This window comes from Vanessa atalanta, chromosome 17 (genome assembly GCF_905147765.1).
Source record: "Vanessa atalanta chromosome 17, ilVanAtal1.2, whole genome shotgun sequence".
In the NCBI taxonomy this organism is placed as follows: domain Eukaryota; kingdom Metazoa; phylum Arthropoda; class Insecta; order Lepidoptera; family Nymphalidae; genus Vanessa; species Vanessa atalanta.
The window spans coordinates 8,521,446-8,544,860 of record NC_061887.1 but is presented as its reverse complement, the minus strand read 5'-3'; the positions used below and the strand labels follow the sequence as shown (position 1 = coordinate 8,544,860).

Below are 23,415 nucleotides of genomic sequence, written 5' to 3'. Positions count from 1 at the left end.
TTAAGCAGCCAATGTTGGCGTATCGACTACCAAATACGGTGTGTGTAATATCGGTGCCTGAGGGAGCGTTGGGAATAGAATAGGGTACTGCGGTGGAGGTTGAGGCCCTTGAGCTACCAACCGAGCTTCCTGTTCAGAGCAATGTAGCAGCCAATGTGTCAACATTCGACCCCTTCCTTTGAGTTCGACCTCTCCCCGTCTCTCAACTACAAATGTTCCCCATTGGTCCAAGAGAATTCTCGTATTCTCGCTTAAATGAATTCGTAATGCTACAAACAAAGTAAAACGAATATGTTTATTATATTTACATATAAATATGTTTAGTATTTATTTTTTTAATTAAAAATACAATTGAGCACTCACGCTGGCCAGTGGACTCCATACGGCTGGCCGTGTTGACGGTGTCTCCGAACAGACAGTAGTGCGGCATCTTAACGCCCACGACGCCCGCGCACACCGGCCCCGAGTGCACGCCCACGCGCACCTCCACACGCACGCAGACAGTAATAAGACTTACACTTTTAAGGATTGATTGAGATAAAACGTTTTCCTTTTTTATTTAAGAAAAAATCGTCATTTATTGTAAAAAATCATGATTAGTATTAAAAATATTTTCCAGCTTCAAAGTATAATTAACATTTAATAACTATGCTCAAAATATAATCACTAAATAAACAGCACACCATGATAATGAAATAATAATTCTCAAGATTATTTAAAAACGACGATACCAAATTGATTTAAGAAAAATTAAATTGAAAAATAACCTTTATAGTTCAAAATATTATAACTGGGGATTGCAATCCGGAAAAACGGATCCGGTAATCCGGCGGATCCGGCATCATTATACGTCTACCAGTTCCGGTACCAATATACCGGATCCGGGGACCGGATCCGGTGTTAGAAATATTGGCAAAATGATAGAACTTTGCATGAGTAGACACTTTAAATGCGCTTAATTGTTAAACTCTTTAATATAGGCTTGATTCAATTACATCGTTAATGTACTGCAGAACATACTATCAACGCTGCTTAAAAAACTTCAGTTTTGATACTGAACTGATATTATTGGCATGAGCAAGAGTCATGGTCAATGTAGGTAAGCTTATGAATTGTTATGAACAACTGTGCTGCGCACATTAGCTATGATTAGCATTGGTCGATATTTTATATAAAAATAATGAAGAGAAGGCAGATGACCGCCTGGCAACAACGCCAACAACATCAAATGAATCAGATACAGATGACGAAGACACAACGAATGATGATGAACAAGGAGTTACAGTTACAATAACTGATCCTCGTCATCCTTATCTTTCTAAGGCAGAAGTAATTCTTAGTTACAATGAGTTTCTTCAATAAGTGCGAAAAACGGTAAAGCTTTTGAAAAGATTGTCTACTAAAAACGATATGTAACTGCAAACGTATGTGACAGGCAGGTCAAAGAATAACGCCTTACTTTGGATTACCGCTGAAAACCTAATAATTTATTTTTTACCGTAAGTTGTTGAAACTATTTTTTTATTATTTATAATACAAACTCATTACTGTAGTAATTATGCCACTCATTAGACAGATTTATCAAATAGTATTTAACTGAACCGATCCGAGGATCGATGGGAATCCGGTCGAATCCGGCCGGACTGAAAATCACGCCGGATTGCAATCCCTAATTATAGCATAATAGAGACTTAATTTAGCAGCAAATTAAAATCCATAAATCTTTACCTCCAACCGATGCGCCGGTCGATGTCTTACTACAAAAGTGCGCACAGCCTCTACAACTGCCAACGCCATCAAACAAATTTCCCTTGCATGCAAATCCCCATTTCTTTCTGGTAGACCAGATACCACCATGTATGCGTCACCAATTGTTTCCACCTTAATCAAAACGTTTTGTCAAATATTGCACAATGTAACTGAATTAATCGGCCGCGACGGATTCGGTTCAACAAGAGCATTAGAGCTACTACAGGTTACTAAATATAATGCAAGAAATACCTTGTAAACATCATAAAAACCGATGATCCTATCGAAGGTGCTGTAAAGGTCATTCAGCAGATCGACGACCTGCATGGGCGTGGAGGCGGCGCAGAGTTCAGTGAAGCCGACGATGTCACTGAAATACACCGTCACACTTTCGAAGCTCTCGGGCTGCACCACCTCGCCCGCCATCAACTGTTGCGCCACCGGCCTATACGAGTATACCGGTATACAAGAAAAAAAGTGTTTACGACAGTTTTTAAAATAAGATTGACTCTAAAATATTGCAAAAAAAAGATTTAAGCTTAAATTAATTTAAAAATAAAATAATAATATAGTTTAAAATTATATTATATCAAACACAGTACATATTAAAATGAGTATTGGGCAACCTCTTTTAATAACAATTGCTTATGTACTAACAATACAGTATAGATTTTTTTTAATTGTCATTATCGTTGATACGGAAAATATACTGCGATTTGTAAATTTTGATAAAACCGACTAAGTTAGTCATAGGAGAAAAATCAACGAGGTATAACTGCGGTGAAAAATTAAAAAAAGTTAGGGATAAAAAACTGCGTTTTTATTTACGTTATATGTTAAGTTTGAAAGGAATCCGACAAAAACATTAGATTATATGTTACCTTGGCAGAACTTGATACAATAGTTCCTCTGATCGTTTCTTTTCCAAAGACAACTGTTCCGTTTTTTCTTCGACGAGCGATTCGAGATTGTTTGCGTACTGTTCCATACGTCGCAACAAGTCGTCCATCAAATTGTCGCAGTAGCCCCTAATAAGTATGATTTTAATTTATTTAAGCTGTAGAATTGCTACTGTGGAAGAACTCACTTCCAGTCACTTTCGTATCGAAATGTTTCGAATTACCTTTAAAATTATTTTTATAGTCAGTCTCGCATATCTTTACATTCTAACCTTCGTGACTGTGTTTTGTGTTTTCAAGTATGTTCTTACAGAATAGTTCTACAGATATATTTTGCAAATAATAATTAAATTATGCAAATATATTTAAATAAACATTATAGCTTGTTTTGGCAACATGGCTTATAGAATATACATTAGTTACTTTAACAAAGGCTTTTTGTATATTTGTATTTAAATGGAATAAATAATAAATTGTATAATTTTAAACGTCCCTTTTTGCATGTATAATATACAAAAATCTGATATTACGAATATTACGACTTCTAATTCGATTGATTTGTAACTTATTATCACATATTATCTAGGTTGAATGATATCTTAAAATAATCAGATCGATTAAAGATACTCGAAGAGGTATACTTATTATCATTAAAACACACCCTTATTTCCTTTATGGGTTTCACATACGGAATATATTGCTGATGTTATGTCTTCCAAGTACTAAGTTAATACTTATACGAAACAAAAGTAGTGTGGTGTAGCCTGACCCGACATCGCTGCTATGTTCATGTATATAGGAAAACATATATTACATACACGTATGTATATAGAGTCCACTAACTTAATATAGTTGGCGTTGATGGTGTCGAAGGAGGGTCGGTCGTCGGGCCCGTCGGCCCAGCAGCGCGCTGCCAGCTCCAGCAGCTCGGCCGCCGCGCCGCCCGCCGACCCCACTTCACCCACCACGACCGCCGGCCGGAACGGGGGCGACTCGTGCGCGCTCACGCGAGACACTATCTCTGACATGAGTAGCAATAGACATTACAAACATAATGTATAAGGTGACACGTTTGGGAAGCGGCTAAGTGTTGATCTATTGTCTTAATTATGAAATTTAATTTTTTTTAATTGTTGTCTAAATTCAACTCACAAGCAGAATAATTCTGGAAGAAAGTCACTTTAATTTGTATGTTGCGCTAATGTACATTTGACGTGTGTTTTTATCATTTTATGTTAAATGTGTACACTTAAGCTGTACCCAATATCTATGAAATAATATCTTCTATACAGTTGGCTTAACTGTTACATTAACCAATATGACTGAAATTTGGTCAAGAGGATGACATCATAGTAAAATTCCGTAAATGTCTATAGCCATTCCTCCTCTTATGGTTTTCAGCTTATTCCCCACGTTGCCTACTGCGGGATGTACATATGTACAAGTAGAAGGTTTAAAACCAATGCGTGCAGGTTTGCTCAATATATTTTTATTAGCAACGACATTCATTAGGAACTTATATCTTCTATACTTATAAAATAACATGTCCCGACTGACTGATTCATCATCGCCGAGCGTAAACTATTAAAGTTAGGGTGAAAACCATGAAATTTGGTGAGTAGGATCGTTTTATTCAGTAGACACCACTAAGGTAGGGGCGTCTGGATATTGTACCCCTAAGGTGGTGAAATAAGGGTTGCAAGTTTGTATGGAAGTCCGTCATTTTTTAAGTTATAAAAAAGTAAATTTATTTTTGGAATACTGGTTTAAAAAGAGTAGATACGTATTGAAGCGTTTCTGGATATTCTACCCTAAGGGGTAAAATACACACCAAAGTGGTATACAAAGAGGTCTTAAATTAACGTAATATTTTAAGTTAATCTGTAAATATATTCAACTTCAATGCGAGCAACGCCCTGGAAAACTGTAAGTCATTTATAATTTGTTTAATTTATTGTCCTTAGTTTCAGTGAAAGCGTTTTTATATTTAAAGATGTTTATAGATTTCATTATAAGATAATCAACATTGGATTACGTAACTTGGTTGACGTACCTTTGTTAGTCATAGAATCAGTGTAGTGGTGAAAGGGTCCAGCGCGTAGGACAATCTCCTCGAGAATGATACCGAAGCTGTAGACGTCGCCCTTCTGAGATGCGACAACACCAGGATACACACTACCCGCTACCAGCTCGGGCGCCGTCCAAAGCAACTCTAAATGTGATATAACACTTTGATGTGCTTATTTATTGAAACGTAAGTATCGTACAAATATTTCGTTTTACGATAAACAAACAAGTGATGACTAAAGCTCGAATCAATTTTTATATAAATTAAAAAGGCATACAGATGAAGTTATTGATTTAATTAAAACATCATTTTATTAAAATATTTAATTTAACATAAAGGAAATCTCTGTCACTATTAAAAAATAATCTGAGCCCACGATTTATTTGTATTTATATTAAATAATTTTTTAATTTTAGAAATACAATAGATTTGAATGCGTCGCAAACATTGGCTACATTATTTAAAACGAAGAAATGTAAAAATATAAATAATAAAGTTAAATAAAATACTAATTATTTATTTTACACGCAGTTTTTATGAATTGAGTTTGAGTTACAATATGAACTACGACGAGTCTACGAGTGCTACGAGGGCTACGAGAGCTACTACCCGATGCAATACCTTACGTCAAATTCAATTTCCGTTAAGTAAGTTTGAATAGTTCTTGAACTTTGTCACGGTTGTACTCGAAGGTGAAATATAGAAATATTAAACAAAATGTTATGATGCATGTTTAAAAGTTTTCTTGTACTAAATAATAATTATAATATTGTTATCGTGTAAGTTAACAGTAAGTGTCTAACAGTTTGACATCCTACGTCAGATAAAATGAACCGACATCATCACTGCGCCTCAAAGTATATAATAATATAAGCAAGTACATTTATTTATCATTTAACAAAGTTCAGACTTTTCCTTCATCTCACAGGATTCGTCATTCAGTAGCAATTTCACTATTTAGATCTTATGTTTCATCGTCAAGCTCATCTCATTATCATCATCATTAAATAAAAATAGGAACAAATAAATACATACTATAATAGTAGGCGTCGTCCTTGATCAAGTCGGTAGGGGTGCACAGCGTGTTAAGGCCATAGTCGGATATCTTGAGCACGAAGCGTCCATCGATGAGGCAGTTGGAGGATCGAAGCTTACCGTGCGCGCCCAACCCGCTGTGTAGGTAACACATTCCCTACGTGACAAATGACGAAGCACTTATCAAATCATAAAATTTCTAACGAGATTGTAAATGAAGAGGTATTCCACTACTAGTTATAGCTTACTTAATAAGTACTATTATAACTTCATAAAATAATTATTTTCATATAATTTAAGTAACGGTAAAAATCCACAAGGCATAAGCACGTAAAAATATATTATTTGTTACTGTAAGTAGGTAGGTCACAAGAAATAATCAGAACTATAATATATTTATAAACACCAAATTTAATAAAAACCTTAATAATTATCTTTCATTTGAAATACGTCTTTATATTGGGATTCCCGATTTGAAATTAAATTATGCTATCTGCACAATACAATTTGCTTGATAGTAGGGCTTTGTGGAAGCCCGTCTGGGTAGGTACAACCCACTCATCAGATATGCCGCCGACAAACAGCGATACATAGTATTTTAATGTTCCGGTTAGCAGAATGAGTAAGTCAGTGTAACTACAGGCACCAGGGACATTACATCTTAGTTCCAAAGGTTGCTGGCGCATTAGCGATGTAAATAATGGTTAATATATATATATTAACCATTCCGGTTGCGGAAATGACCACTTAACATCAGGTGGCCCATTTGCCAGTTCGCCTATTTATTACATAAAAAAATGCATTCACTTGTTTTCTTGCATAGTATTATTTTAAAAACGTAAAAAAGATCAAATTGATTTCTTTTTATTAAATAAAACGTAAACATTTTATATATAACCGATGACAATCTACCGTAAAAAATCATCAACAATTCACTAGATCGCAACGAACAAATGTGGTTTACGAATAAATCCAATCCGATATCATAAAAAACAATCTAAAACAAATCTGATGAATCCCAAGTCTGTTGTATAAAATATAGATACATGCTCATAGCGATGGTCGGATCAAACCGGATAACGGGAATTACGGCAAAGGTCACGGATGCGTCGGATTATAGAGATACTACGGAACTTTGCGGATCCCACTCTGACGACGACGTTTAGTTAGTAATAGTTCGTGTCTCGAAGTAAAATACAAGTATACTAAGTAGTAATAAGGAGTCTTCATTTTTTTTTATCAATTATTTACTTTATCGCTCCTTATATATAGTATTAAGTAAATTGATGTACAAAGCTAATAAATAATTAAAACAGACCAATCAGGTGTTATTTTTTAATTTATCTTTTAATGTTTGTAGGGGGCATACATAATAAGTACAGAGCAGATTTCAAATTCATTGAATTTTCAAGCAAAAGTTAAAACAATCAAATACAAATCCTGTCTGCCTGCCGGAAAATCATCGTATTTTATCATCTCTGTAATATTGTGTTGAATAATTTTATATAAAATTCCTTCCATTTTTTAAAATTCTTTCTTAAATTTCCAATGTCTGACTTTGCCCCCTTCTCCATCTGGAGCTTATTCCTCCAGGCTTATGACGGTGTGTGCAATGCGGGTTAGAGAATAAACATGTGGCAGATATTTTCCCTTATTGGCCATGAAAATTTAATGGAGCTTGACTTTACTTTGAATCCACAATTATCGTTTCAGATGTTCATGTTCTTACCACAGGGCTATCTTTGTTGTGTAATATGGCTTATTTATTAGTGATTTTTTATCAAAATATTTAAATGTATTCATAGGCAAAACTAATATAAAAAATAGCTCAGTAATATGATAGCTCAAAGCAAACTGACACTCAGTTGATTTGAATTCGATACTTAATTTTAAAACCGTTACTTACAATAACTAACGTTCTTAATTTAAAAATATATTCTGTCAACAATCAAATTGTATAAAACATGTTACTAAAATCAGCAATCCATTAATCCTATCTACGACAATATTATTACCGTATTATGTAATAAATTTTCACAAGATTAAACTTCGAGTTAGCAGTTAAACTTGCTCAGATTATAAGACAAAGTCATAAAATTTCACCCTTGGTTTATTGTTACAACAGACAGGCAAGTACGAGCCGTTCTTATCGGTGGACTGGCTATTTCATAGCTAGTTATGTTTGATATTGTGTTCGTTGTTTAACAATACTTGACGTGTTCGACGTTAATATATGAACTTGATTTATTCTGAGATTTTCAATTTATATGCGACTTTATTTCAATCTTTTGTAGGTAATGAATATGGAATAGTTTACTTTGTTAAGTACATCATTAATTTCATTTATTTTTTACAATTCATCAATAATTTAATCTCACAGGACTCGTCTTTAAAAAGATTATAATATATCCTAAAAGTATTTATTCAATATTCACGTTGAAAGTTGACTCAACCTACCATTCCATGACCGAAAGTGATTATCTTAACGTAGAAACAATAAAATAGACACTTAATTATTCACTTACTTGAACGATATCATGCACCAAAGAAGTCCTGAAGTTCCAATCCAATTGCAGTTCTTCATTAGCGAGAACATCTTTTAGAGAACCCTTTGGACAGTACTCCGTCAGGATGAAGACCAGAGGACAATCGACGCAAGCGCCGATGAAACGTGCAGTATTCTCATGAGAGACGTTACGGGCCTTGGTATAAAGAAGAAAAGGAATAACTATTCTGTTCATTTAATAATCTAATGTGGGTTAACCATTCGAGAAACTAAAGAACGTTATATGGGCTAAGTGTGTAAGGTACATACAATAAAGTGGGCTCTGATGCACACGTGGTTCGAATCTAATTTCGAATTTTCACTACTTAAATTATATACACATAGTATTTATATAAAATTAATAGTTTAAAATAGTCTAAAATTATTACTTGGTGAAAGGACTTTATGCTAGCCCGTCTGGGTAGGAACAAACAGCAGTACCCAGTATTGTTGTGCTCCGGTTTGAAGGGCGAGTGAGCCAGTTTAACTATAGACACAAGGGACATAACATCTTGGTTCCCAGGGTTAATGGCACATTGGCGATGTAGGGATTGTTTGATTTTTCTTATAGCGCCATTGTCTATAGGCGGTGGTAGTCACTTACTCGATCAGGTGGCCTATTTGCTCGTCCGTATATCATAAAAAAGATATATAATATATAGTAAATAATATGTAATTATTTTTCATATTTAAATAAAAAATTAACAAATAAGTAAGTTACTTGTTTGATCTCCCATAGTAGCTTTTTGTTCAAGTCCAGTTTTTTTCTATGAATTTTCTTAACTGCTACACGGTTTCCTTTGTAAAGACCGACTGTGAACGACGACAACGTTAGAGCCGGACCCACGCCCGTTGTTGAATTACTTCGAGTACTCCAGCCAAGAGATAACTAAAGGAAAAAATCCTTGTTTACATACATATTTTTGATTACCTTTTATCCAAATGTAAGAATGAATGAAAGTTAAATAATGTATTAATTATTACAATTAAGAGATTTTTTTAAAAAACCTATAAAAAACAAGTATTAGTATATATAATAGGAGTATTAGTACATTTGTTATACCTATTGTTAGTGGACAAGAAGTACTGAAGCGCCAAACTTTTGGGAAATTAAATTTATGAACTTAACTTTAAGCCTCTTTTATCACATGTACCATTTTGGCGCTTCAGTTTTTCTTGACTACCCACCCCCTTAAGTCTTCCTTTTTTTCCACTAACGATACAATTTCACATTTCGGAATGAACTAGATAAAGATGTAAATAAGTCAGTGTAATCAAAGCTATCTTCGATCCAGAGCTTGGTTTACATTGATTAAACGAGGACAAATAGTTTACGGTTCCTGTATTGTGATCGTGTCTATAAGTAAAGGTAACGCAGTCAGTATATATACTTGTATATGAAACATTAACATATTTTCCTGTATGTTTCTGCTAAGAAACACTTCAATAATTTTAACTATGTTATAATATTCTAGTAAATAAATTTAGTTCGCGTTCGAAAATATATCGATCAGATTTTAAGCCAATAAAATTATACATTATAAAATATACCTAACTTCAATTGTTGTTTGAGAATCACTCACATAATAGTGTTAAATGAAAAATAACTTTTCCCTTCGATTTATTGAAGCCTGTTGACTTTAATTGATACGTAAATGGAACCATGAATAATACAACATAACGCCAAACTGGAAAATGAAACAATTACGCTAGTTACTGAATACAATGATTACATAAAATTAATTAGCAATGTTTCGAAGGCTATTTGCGAGTGAAGTATAAAGGTATTTCATTATCAAAAGCTATTGTTATTTATTCTGGGTAGACAAATAAAAGTTAATTGATTTTGGATGTAACAAATGTAACAATTAAATTGTTACCAGAATAATAATTATCCTTGTACTTTTTCATTTCGTAATTACAAATTTGAATAAATATGTATATATAACTTATATCAATTTTATTAAACTTATAGGAACACTAAAAACGAGACAATGGAAGCGGAGCGTAAAACGTCCTGCGAGCCAATGACGTCGTCAAAGTTGGCTCGAATTTAACCAGATTGGCGCTGGATTGAGACTGTACAATAGGCCTAGGCTTGCGGAGACTTACAATAGCGGAGTTTGTACAATAGTAGGATAAAGAAACTTGGAAGATGATGACGATGATGATTTCTATGCAGCTTCACTTTATTCCCTAACACGAAAATGTTACGATACGGTGATCATACCGAGTACTAAATAATGCGCTCCGTAATCCATACAATATTCTGCAGTTGAACGTGTGTCTAACTGTGAGACTACTTCGAGTAAGGGAAATTAATTATCCAATTTTTGTTATTCCTAATGTTATATCTATTTTTTATTTTACAAAATTAAAATATTTATTTTGGATATTAATTTAGAAGTTATTTAAATTAAATATATTTAATTTTTTTTTTTTGTGTTGATTGAACAATTGCTATTAAAAAATACGATCTTTAAACCACAACTTAGAGCACAAGCCATATCAAAGAATATAGAACTACATACTATTATAATTAATATTACCTTAAGCACTTCGTTAATGCTGTGCAACGCAGGGCTTGAACCTAGACCTGTTCCGACTTCCACTAGTACTTCCTCGGGCCGAACTCGCCACGCCGTGTTGTTCAGCTCCGCGTCTATACGCACTTGCCTACCACATATCGGTAATTATTATAATTTTTTATCGAGCGTTCGATTGTAGATGACAGATTACAAATTATGAAGTTAAAAAAAAAACCTTTTAAAAACAAGATTAATTAAACATTGTGAGAAGGTCTCACAGCAACATTTATTAAATGTAGTTTTGACCGACAAAATTTAGTTAAAAGCCCTTCTGACATTGGACATTATTTTGGGTCGGTTTCTTTTATTTCTGCGTACCTAACTGTATCTAAATGTGTGTATTGTATATATGTTTATAAATACACGGACCAGGTCATGTATCATGTCAGGTCATTTGCGATATAACAAAGAAAAACAAACTCTGTCTTACCATTAGGCAAAAGCTATGTCTAGTTCTTGCTGTAACATATTATAAACAATACGCATAGAGTAAAAAGTAAGAGCAAGCTGTTATTTAATTAAATATTCCTCTGCTATTGAAAGGCTTCATTCCCTTTCAGGATACGGTTAGAAGCTTATATCACCACATTTCTTTAATACCATCATGAGGAAACCTGCCCTGTAGGTTTCCTCATGATGGTATACTTCACCGCGAAGCACGAAATAAATTATAAAAACAAATTAGGCAAAGGAAAATTTTATGATGTTTAATCACCTTTGAACGTTAAGATTCAAATTAATTGATACAATGTTTTTGTTAAAATTTAAGAGAAATAACAAGTAAAAAAAATAGCTGACTCTTTAGAAGGATTTCATATTTTTCTGTTCGAAAAATTTATTATTATTAACAAAAATTTTAAAGGAGATTTATATGTCAAAAGATTATTATGTATTCTATTTTTCGGGGAAGACAAACAAAGGTGATGCCGTCTAAAAGATTCTTAGATATCCAATTATATTAGAGCTTACTTTTCAGTAATACAAGTAACAAAATAATAATGAAAACGACAAATGAAATAATGTTTATTTGGTATATATATAGGTAATTATTTTTATTATTTTTACATATTAAACTTATTCACGTTTTCTTTAAATATGCGTAAGTTAAATATATAAAAACAATAGCGTGTAAATGTCTCTCTCCTTTTGAGGAGAAGCTTTGGAACTAAGTCCACCATGCGGCTCCAAAGCAAGTTCGTTCGGCATGTGAGCGATATGTATCCGACTCATGCTGATTTCTTTAAATTTTCCTTTACCACAGAGCTCGAGATAAACAAATATCGGTATTAATTCTTATTTTTAAAAACTGTATAGATTTATATTTTGTTCGAGAGCATTAATACATTTAAAGTTTAACTTATAAATAATGTTTATATAACTATTTTTTTTAAATTGCGATTATGTGTAATCTTGGTCAGGATTATATAGCTCTTGAACTATATATATGTCTTACCTATTAACTGAAACAATCTGTGAAATTTTGCCATATTAAATAAAAAAATAATTAAATTAAATATCATTCCGATAATTATTAAAAGTACCTATAATACTTTTTCCTTTATAAAATCAAAAAAATCTAAATCAAAATATGCTTTATACAAGTAGGCTTTAAGCACTTTTGAATCATCATTTAACAAACTATATTAAGTAAAGCTACCACCGGTTCGGAATGTAGATTCTACCGAGAAGAACCGGCAAGAAACTCAGTAGTTACTCTTTTTAAACATAAGCACAGACTATTGGTTAAAATATTTAATAAAATCTCTTGTTAGCTACACGATACTTACTTGTAGGCCACGCAAGCGGCTGTTACCGCGAGAGTCAAGAAAACGGCCAGGCCAATGAAGCAATATATCAAAACGGCCTGGGCCTCTGAGCAGCGTGAAAATGAGCGATAAATTACAATTTGCCGCGTCTGAACCACTCCACATAGCTACTTTTTACGCGTTATAAAATTTGGCGTAAAGTAAATTTACGTCAAAAATATTATATTATAAATTATACTTTCCTCTTTTTATACCAAAATGAAAATGTAATATGAATGAGATAGAGTTCCTTTGAATGTGCTTTATCATAATAAGCAGTAATTTTATAAATAATATAATATTTGTACATTTACCTCTACAGTTAAAGCTGTACCAAACTTTAAAACCGGATTCTGTTTTTTGATTGACAATTCAAATTTTATGTTAGTATAATAAAATGAGATACGCTCAGATAAAGAAAGAGGGAATTCCATCTCTAATCATCATCAAAAATTCAGTTCCCTATAAATTTGGAACCGTGAATTACTCCCAGGCTTCTCAAACATTTCTAGATGCTCACCACGATATCACGACCAGCAAATACTACACAACGATAATGTCAATAGTCTCACCGCCCTGACACACGGGGTCAGTCCCGAGGAACCCACACCGCGGCTTGTCTGGCGGCGGCGCACGGCGACCTCCCGGCCAATGAATGGCTTTCCCAGCTACCGGCTTATAGCTGCTGTTCAGACCGTGATAGAACGCGACAACCTTGGGATAAATGTAACACTAAATTGTGTAAGAGGTTGATAGATGTGTTCGATAAAATGACCACGAAGAAGTTGCAAATTATTTAAGTTCTTCTTCTATTAAAAAAATATATTATTAGTACTAAAAATATATTATTAGTAGTACTTAGGTTGATTTTTATCCAATCAATTAAAAACCAATCAAAGGCGTTATCTTGTCAAATGTCATAGTTGATGCTGGGTGGATAACGGCAGGAACTTTGGTTTGAGCATACAAAGAGGACCCAACTCATAAAGTGTAATAATATATTTTAATTGACAAAAGTTATTACAGTGTTTATTACGACTGACCTAATATCGATTCCTTTACTAGAGTACAGTATTTATTACATCGATACATATAAAATTTTTGTGTATTAACAATGGAAGAATCCCTAATGACTTGCTATTATTAATAACTAACGATGCTTACGTACATACGTCTATTACAACCACTAATGAATTAGATATGTAAATTTAATATGGATTTTCTTTGTAGAAAAAATAATGTATTTTTTAATTCCCGTGCGATTAATATCACTAAAGAGCAATAAATAATTAAAAAGAACACATATACATACCTCAAATTTTCCAGTAACAGGATCGAGATCCAGTATGGCGTAATCAGCATCCCTATCGCCTACAGCATCAATACGCACGTGACCTGTGATTCCTAAGCAAAATAAATAGTTTATATTAATTATATGTGTTTAAATCTTCACTTATATTAATAAATATGAGTGTTAATACATTTATCATTAAACAACGGATGTAAATCTTATTTGATTAAGACTAAATGTAAATGCTCAGACACATTCCGCAATATCTTAAGTATGACATAAATATATTTACCGTGAAAATCTCTGCCCCACATTCTACGTGTGATGTTCCTTCCGTCTCTGATGTTTCCACTCTCCGTCAGTGTTTCGTTCAACGCCATACCCAGCAAGTACACTCCGTCATAAAACGCGCCTATGAAGAAGTTCACCTGCTGACAGTATCATGTATAAAATACAATTGTACAGATTAGACAGTAATAGAAAGACAGTAGAGACAATAAATATACATTAAGTAAATTGCAACAGACTTTATATTCAAAAATATCGGCCTTACTTATAAACACTGTTTAGTAAGTGTTTACTTAAACTAATTTATCTCTTTCTGTAATTATTGTTTTGACATTTGAAAGAATATGATGTGTCGTGCTTTGTTTCAGTAATCACCACTGAAACAATATTTAACCAGTAATCTCGACCTTTTTATCTCCATCGCATTGACATGACATTAGCGAAATAATCTGTGCTTTCCCTGCACAAGTAACGATACAAAGAATTGCATAAAAATAAAACATTTTATTTATATTTATTAAATCTCGATATATTTGATATACAGACCTCTTCACCATCGGAAAAAGTATAGTTATAGTGCAGCTTAGCGCGCGCGCGCACCGTGTCCGCGAACTCATCGAATCGGTCGCCTGTAGGAAGTTTAAGCGACACGCGAAGCAGAGCTTCGTACGCTGCGCGCGCGGCCGCATCCCGTTCGTCGCCTGCTGCCCACCCAGTTTCTCCCCAATACCCGCCCTTATAAAGAAGCAGTTCAATTGATAAATAGCTCGAAAGCACAAACTTCGTCCAATTAATAGCAACATTTAACATCAACAAAAATGTCTAATTTTAAACTTGAGGGTAGACCAGACAGCATTTATCGATAAAATATTATGTTCAAATCAAACCATTTTATGCCGTAAAAAAAAACATAATTTTATGAAAAATATAGAGAAAGTATCACACCTGAAATATTTCAACGTCCAAAAAGGCCCAGTCTCCCCTCGTCATGCCCAGCGAATGAGCAGCCAGCAGGAACTCACGCACCAAAGAGCCACGGACACTCAGGATTACCACTATCAGTGGAAGAAATCCATTACATTCGAGAATATACACATGGCAGAATATTATTCGACAGAAACACCATTCTTTACGACATATTCTTTAACCGCTGAGCAAAATAATTTTACTAAACGGAAATTAAACACATGAAAATCGTAACGCGTTTAAATTAACCCATTTTCGGTTAACATAATACGTTCGGTACTCATTCGGTTCACTTTGTAAATCCTAAAAAAAGTATAAAAATATTTTCTTACATTGCATGTAGAACCTTCTTAAATAAAATTTAAGTCGTAGAAACATTTTGCATGAAACTGATGTAATATGATCTATGATTTCTAAAAATAAGAAATATACAAACTAATGGCGTAAGAATAACTAAATAAGAAACACGTTTGTTACGATTTATTAATAATTATATTATTATAATACGAACTGCCCATCCGATTTCGTACGGGTAAAATAAGGATTTAATCTTGTGGTATATTTCAATCAATGCAATCACACTGACATCAACAATTGAATTAATAAATGTAAGTGTTTGTAATTATTTATTTTATTTTAACTTGTCTACTTATTTAGGTCTGAGGACTTAAATATTATTTGTATAAATATTGATATTTATATAAGGCTGGGCTAGCTTAACGTTTTATTTATCTAATCATGTTAAATGCCTATTGAAAATGTTTTTCGTATAATTTTGACTTTTTATAAGAGTGTCTACTGAGAATAAAGTATATCTTGACTTTTTTCGATGCATTCTAGTATAAACAAAAATATTCAATACTACGTAAGTAAATAATGTAAGTACAACGTCAAATACGTACGCACGTTTTTAAATTAGAGCAGCACATTGAATTTAAGAATAATAATATAGCAAAATACTATAGATATTATTCGATTATATTAGATTTTTATATTAATTAATTATTTAAAAATATGTATAATATGTCCGTCTTATCCTATTATTTCGTTCGTTTTGAATTCTCAAATGTAATATGTTTAAGTAGATCGTAGCCGAAGGCTTGAATCCGGCCTAGCACCGCTTAATTTAACGAAACTAAGTTTTTCATTATAATGGACCACGCAAACAATTTGTAGCTTTGTCCCAATATTTACATTTACATTGGCTTAACGGTCGCATAATTTTGGTGATTTTAACTTTATCAGTTAAGATCATAGCAAGACCGAGATCCGAATGAAATAAAATAGCACAGACGGTAACACAGCCCAGGTAAACGCCATATTATTTGTAAGTGACGGTAGCAAGTCGTGCATAATTAACTTCTATGACCTTGCCAAAATATTGAATCCACTATTTACTGTCTCTTATATTAGAGCGTCCAATTGTGGCAAAGTGGCCAGAGTTGGTCACTAGAAAAGACATTGTCTTTCATAAAGACAATAGTATACTAAATGACTAATTGCTTAAGAAAAAATTTCGACAACTTGTATGAGAAGTTTTAATGTATCCACATTATAGCCCACCGACATTATACTTAGCAATTATTATTAAAAAAAAAAACACTTTTAATGTTAAAAATCCTTTCAATATTATAATATATAATAAGAGTTATTTTAAAATATAAGAATAATAGTTTTTTGAAATTTGGTAGATAACGCTATTAACTTTCCTTTTCTTGACCCGAAAACAAAAAATAAATCCAAATAAAACAAAAAATAACGGATGATACAATAGTTGGTCATACATATTTTATCTGAGATATACATATATTTCAAAATACTGCGTTTGTCATTAAATGCGATTAAAAAAAAAATGATAGCTTTTTTTAACTAGAATTAACTATAATTAACGATATAAACTAATCAAGTCTTCTTACCTCTTGCGTACATACTGACATCCTTAAGAAGCGCCTCGCAGGACTCCCTCTCATTTCCATCCAACTCCCTCACAGCCTTAAGCACGCCTTCTTTCCTTAAGCCCCACTCTAAACTCTTCCCTGTACCACATTAATAACAATAAACAAAATCCTTGCCTGCTGTAATACTTGTTTCTAAGAGACCAGAAACAAAGAAAGCCCTCGTTATATTGTCTCATTTGAACCCAATAAATATTAATACAGAAATGAGCAGCTTATAATAATTACTCCTATTATTAGTAGTCGCGACTTAGATTAACTTATTTGCCAATATATTTTAACCTGCTTGAGTGCTTAGTGCATACCAGTAAAATTACGGTCTAAAAGACAGCAATTAATAAACACAAAATAAAAAAGTACGATACATATTTTCTTTAATATTCGTAGGGCTAAATAGGTATTTTAGAGTCAGTTTAAAAGAGAAGATTAAGCAGAGAAGAGAAGATGGTTGAGCAAGTTATTTGCCTATATTTAAAAAGTCTATAAATGTATATTAACATTATACTTACCAACGGTTAGTGAAAATAAATCTGATTTATCAAGCAATAGAGCGACGTGAGTCCAGCCAAACCGCTCAAAAACGCTCGTGAAGACGCGCGGCAAGCGACATTGGCAATACGACATGCGAGTCAGAGTCGGGTACTTGCCCTTATCATTAAACAATGTTTGAGGCTGCAAATGTTAATCAGAAATAAATATTGGTAATAAATAAATTAAGATCTTTAAAGATTACGGCTGAGCATGGTGTTAATAATCATAATCTGTGAACTTATTTGACAGGACTATTGAAATTCTTCCTGCTTTTATCATTTAAGAAAGAAAAAGGATAGCAATATATTTCAGAATAGATGTGAAAGCATTGAATACTTACCCTGGTACCTTTGCGTAAGTTTCTAAGTCTGTGCATACGACTAACGACACTGGCTGGTGCTGCTAATTCTCCCTCAGATGGAGGCTAGAAAGATTAATGAATGTCAAAATATTCGCATTTTAAAATCACCGGGATTTGTTTCTGTATTTTAAGCTCAATTAGTAAAGATAATATTACCTAATTAGTTAAATCACTGTAATTTGTTTATGCTTTCAGAATGTATATGTGTGTAGGTAGTAATTGAATTTGCAATTTTCATAAAAAATACAATAAACCTACGTGAAATATGTCCTAAATGACGAAATTACGTGTAGCATAAATAAGACAATAACTTAATAGTGACAATAACACGGTAACTAGTCACTATCCCATAAACAACGGAAAATACATTAATGATATTTTTATTGGTGTTAAAGTTCAATTTTATCGTCGACTATTTGTTTTGGAATCACTTTAATCACTAAAACCGATATACTATTTGTTCCTAATACCTTAGAGAGGTGTTCTCCTGCCCCATTACATTTCAATCCAATCCCATTACCTGTCACCTCAATGCCAAGTTCGCGGACAACATTCCTGTCCTCGGTGGCTCTCACACTGATTTGTTTGTACCCTTGACCACAAGGGATTAGTAGAATCGAGTCGAAACGAGTAGGTAACTGAGGCCGAGAAAAAAAAATTCTCTGAAAAACTATTGAATCGTTTCGTTTAATATATTTTAGCTTCATTTGTTATGCTATAATATATTATTTATATACGGTGTGTTTATGTAACTGGGACAAAACATTTTAAAATATGGCAAATACAGGATAACTGTTAAGCATTTTTATACAAACAATTTAGTCATGCTAAATAGTTTGTAGTCAAGCCAGAGTTGTTCATAAAAGTAAACAAAATATTATGACAAACAGATATTAAAATAACTAATAAATGCTAAATGCTATTAACAGCCGATTTAATAACATTAAATATAAAATCTCTATAATCTTAAAATTTTAATTTTATCCAAATATGCAGTTAACAATAATCAATAGAAGGATTGAATATTTGGCAACAATACATATGTACATATATTTGAAACGATGGCAGATCTCAGTTTTGAGATTGCGTGTAAAAAGTACCATTGTATCGTGCTTGTTGGTCTATCAGTCGATTTTGACGACTTTTGAAAGTAGTCTGGATGTCTCCATCTCGAGATTTGTTAATTCTCAGCAATTAGTTCAATAGATTGAATAAGAAGATTGGTTCATCTCTAAGCGCAATTAAAATTTTGGATAGTAGACATAATATAAATTTCTATCAATAACGCAATTAAAGCAATACTAAATTTTACTTAAACAAATATACAAGATGCTTACTTATTTTTGTTTCGTTGGTACAATTATCCACGCGTCTTAAGTTACCGCTTGACCTTTACAAAACGTAGTTAAGTGATTAGTGAAAGCTGGAAGATTGAGCCTTATCAACTCAGGATTTAAACCACGGGGACCTATTTAAGTAGACTTTGGGGTTTCATTATACCTAACGATAAGAACATCTTTATTTAACGTAAGAACTTTTTTTAAAAGACCGCTCATCATTATGTCAGACAATTAGAGGTGATTACGTTAATTTGGAAGACAATCTCTCAAATCAGAACGTTTATAATTTGGAAAACGACTGAATTTATTTCAACAGAAATATAAAGGCACGTACTGCACGCGTATCTAACAAATATTATAATAGAGATATGATTTGTTTGTTTGTGAATTTGCAAAAGCTATTAATCCGATTGGTATGGAATTTAAATTTTGCTATAGTTTATATGGATATAGCCATAGATATGAACGATATATATATATTAAAATAGTTTATTGTGTCAACGTAAACGGATAAAAAAATTTTTGAACGCTTTCGAAGCGAATCCTGCAAAAATATAATAAAATACATGAAAACTTTCTATGAAAGATTTGTATATAGAGATAAGACAAATCTTTTGTAATGTTATTGTGGAGATTATGTCTGACATATTAAAATTTTATATTATTGATAAGACACTGTTAAATATGATAAAATAAATATATCTTATTATGCACAGGGATGACGTACGACTGCGTCATTAATATCATGAATCTATTCTCTTTGTCTGTATATAATTCTATTTAACATCGTTATACCGAAAATTTATTTTCACAGCCAACTTAAATAACATAGTTGAAAGGTGTCTGATTTTTTTATGTCATAGGTAGGCTTACTTGCAAATGGGCCACCTGATGATAAGTGGTCAATCCTGCATATAGACATTGGCACCATAAAATTAATTATTCCCTACATCGCTTATAACGATATACCCAGACGGACTCGTCCAATGTCATATTGATAGATCCTTATTATTTAGTTAAGGTACGTAAAATGTAAAACATACAAGTACTGATTTAATATAAAACCCACTTTTATATCTTCAATAAACAGTGTATGTTGAGCAACTTACAAAGTTTGTATAAAATTATACTATATATATATCGTTATCTTCACAACATCAACTAAGTCTCCATCCTTCATCCGATGATGACAAGATAGATTTGCAATTACTTATAGGATACTGATCGGCAATTTATGTCAATTGAAGGCTTAATAAATTAATCCTTCAAAGCTGATTGCTTTTATCGTTATTAATTAATAACATTTTCTTCGTTAACAATAATTATTTTTATATTTTTCCGGATTGTAATCTTCTACATACATTTATTCAAACGTATGCAGTAAGACCTACGTCTTTGTGTCATACATTTATTTCAGCATCTTGTAATATTTCAAGACCAAAAAAACATTGCGAGTTAATGTTTATGAAACGGATAAAGAAAATAATAAATAATACAATAGAAAAGACAAAGGAGTGGAATAATTAATTTTTCCAAATGTTGCTGAAACTACTAGACTAATTATGTGAAAGCTACATATATCCACGATTGTTGCTATTCAATAGTCGTTGTATTTGTGTATTCAACAGAAGGATATATATAATATAAAATCGGAAATAAAGGGCCCTATTTAAAATACATCATACATTACACACATATGACAATTATGAATCATGCACACGTGCTGCTTATGGCATTATACACAAGACTGTTTATATTGTAGAGTGCGCTGTACGCTGGTATTAAATATAACATTACTTGATCTCCCATTCCAGTAATGATGGGTGTGTTCCAGTAGGCAGCCAACCGGGCAACTGGCTCTAATGCGAATGCACAGGCGGGACCAACGAAGGCTATAACGTCGTCCTTAAAGTGCATGTCCGCAGCCAGACCAGGGGCGACCGCACCGGAACAAGACGGGTAGCTGGTAAGATTTTTTTTTACTTTAAATATGAAAAACGTTTTACTATAAGTATAAAATTGTTTTAATAAAAAGTAACGTAAAGTACAAAAAGAAGTTATTTGAATTTTTTATCTAACACTATTTTTTCATCAAACATTAACGGAAACGATAAATTTTTAACTGTTATTATTTCCCGGGAAACAAACAAACTAAAGATTGACTTATTATTTCAAACTAGTAGTATTCTAGTAGTATCTGGCTTGCAAGTTCTAATAATACGAAGAATCAGTGTTGTCTATACATTAATATTCATCACAATATTTTTAATGTCCGTATTTTAGTTCGCAAACAACGTGTTTTCAAATAATACGACATGTTTTAAACATAGAGCAAGTTCAACCGTGAGAGGAATAATAAGTGAAAATCTTTTATAGTGAACATTTTATAGTGTCATGGAGACTCAGGCTTTTATTAAAAATAATGTATTAAAAGCGATCTTTTCGCTCAGAAAACGATCTGCTCCAAAGAACCTTCGGATAACGGACATAAAATTATGTAAGTCCCCAAGTAAATAATTCATTTAATATTATGCAAAAGAATATGCCTGTACAGCCTATGTAGGCTGAAAAATTGAAGATCATCGTTTTGTAATGTAGAGGCGTACCAAGAAATTATTGTTCGGAATTTTGATTTGAAGGGTGGCGCTTCAATTTGCACCTTCATCTAATCGACCCATCATTTCAGAATTCCTTATTTTCAGCTCACCAAAACCAATAGGTATGGTCATTTATGGATTGAACAAACGTGCTCCGCCAAAAACTTACTTGAATATTGATGTATATACAACACGTTTCTTTACAATTAACTTTTAAATATACCTTAAATATACAAGTGCAGTACAAACGTTAATTAATTTCATCACTGTAACGGCACCGCTAAGTATGTATATACATACAACAGGTATATATACACATACCTGTATATACCTGTTCCGAGAGAACACGGTAAAGCTGTATAATGTATATGTATATGTTATTGATATTTGATTTAAACACATACAATGTTAAAAATATTTCCTAATCCAACAATTTTAAAGAAATTATATTTTACTCGCTTTGAGTATTTCTTAGTCTAGTAATCGATATTATTGATCATGAAAGGCTTAAGGCAGATTACACTGAAGTTCAAACGGATCAAGATGCAATCTCATGAAATAGCTAGAAACAAAACAAAATTTTAAGGTTTTCTGCAACAATTACTCTTAAATTTTATAATAAGTTTATCGTATTATTTATATAAAAGCTATAGATTGATATTTCTTTTTCATCATTAATCGAAAAACGTCTTCTACAATAATTGATTTAATATTTGATAGTAATACTCTACGCGTGGAAAAATAAGTGTCCATTAATTATATACAACATAATATAACTACTAAATAATCACATCTATATTCATTAATACATTAGATTATAATGTTCTGACTGACAAGAACCATCCAATTAACAAACACATAACTTACCTGCCCTGTACTTTTTGTAGTTCCACATTATGATGGGCCAGAAACTTCTCGTTAACTTTATCCAGAGCTAGGTCGACAGCCGGACCACAACGTTCCAAATCAAACGGCGAATCTAGTCTCGAGGCCATCAATACTCCTACTTTATACACTGTACGATCGGACAGACATAATGACAACATTTGTTGCATTAGTAACAGACGAGACAATTTTATAAAATGCATCTCTTTAATTTAATACGAATATACAAAACACGTTTCAACGTAGATATTTAAATAAGGCAATAAGTTTTAAATTAAATGTTATGTATGAAGTCAAAACGGTTCAGAGCGACATATTTGTAAACTTGCAGTTTGGCGCCTGAATGCTGAAATGGCGGAAGCGTGCGATTTCCTGAGAGACGAGTGATAAACTGACGCTGGTTTTTGATACAGCAACTTGTGAGAGTGACGCAACAGGTCGCGTTTCCCGCCATTCCCCTCCATTAACCCTTGATGAGAGATCATGAAATTAATGCTCTCGGACCCATTACA

General features: G+C 32.8%; 1 protein-coding gene across 1 annotated transcript; it reads right to left on the bottom strand.

The window, feature by feature from the left end:
• On the bottom strand, positions 1 to 23,064 carry LOC125070657 (atrial natriuretic peptide receptor 1). The gene is given in 22 exon segments (XM_047680605.1): positions 1 to 269; positions 364 to 484; positions 1,729 to 1,881; positions 2,002 to 2,194; positions 2,631 to 2,777; positions 3,492 to 3,669; positions 4,702 to 4,860; positions 5,752 to 5,908; positions 8,277 to 8,453; positions 9,018 to 9,200; positions 10,855 to 10,972; positions 12,672 to 12,756; positions 13,262 to 13,403; positions 14,002 to 14,093; positions 14,273 to 14,408; positions 14,815 to 15,003; positions 15,214 to 15,323; positions 17,151 to 17,270; positions 17,699 to 17,861; positions 18,061 to 18,144; positions 21,219 to 21,384; positions 22,886 to 23,064. Coding segments are annotated over 22 exon segments (3,321 nt in total).
• Between the last annotated feature and the right edge of the window lie 351 nt (positions 23,065 to 23,415).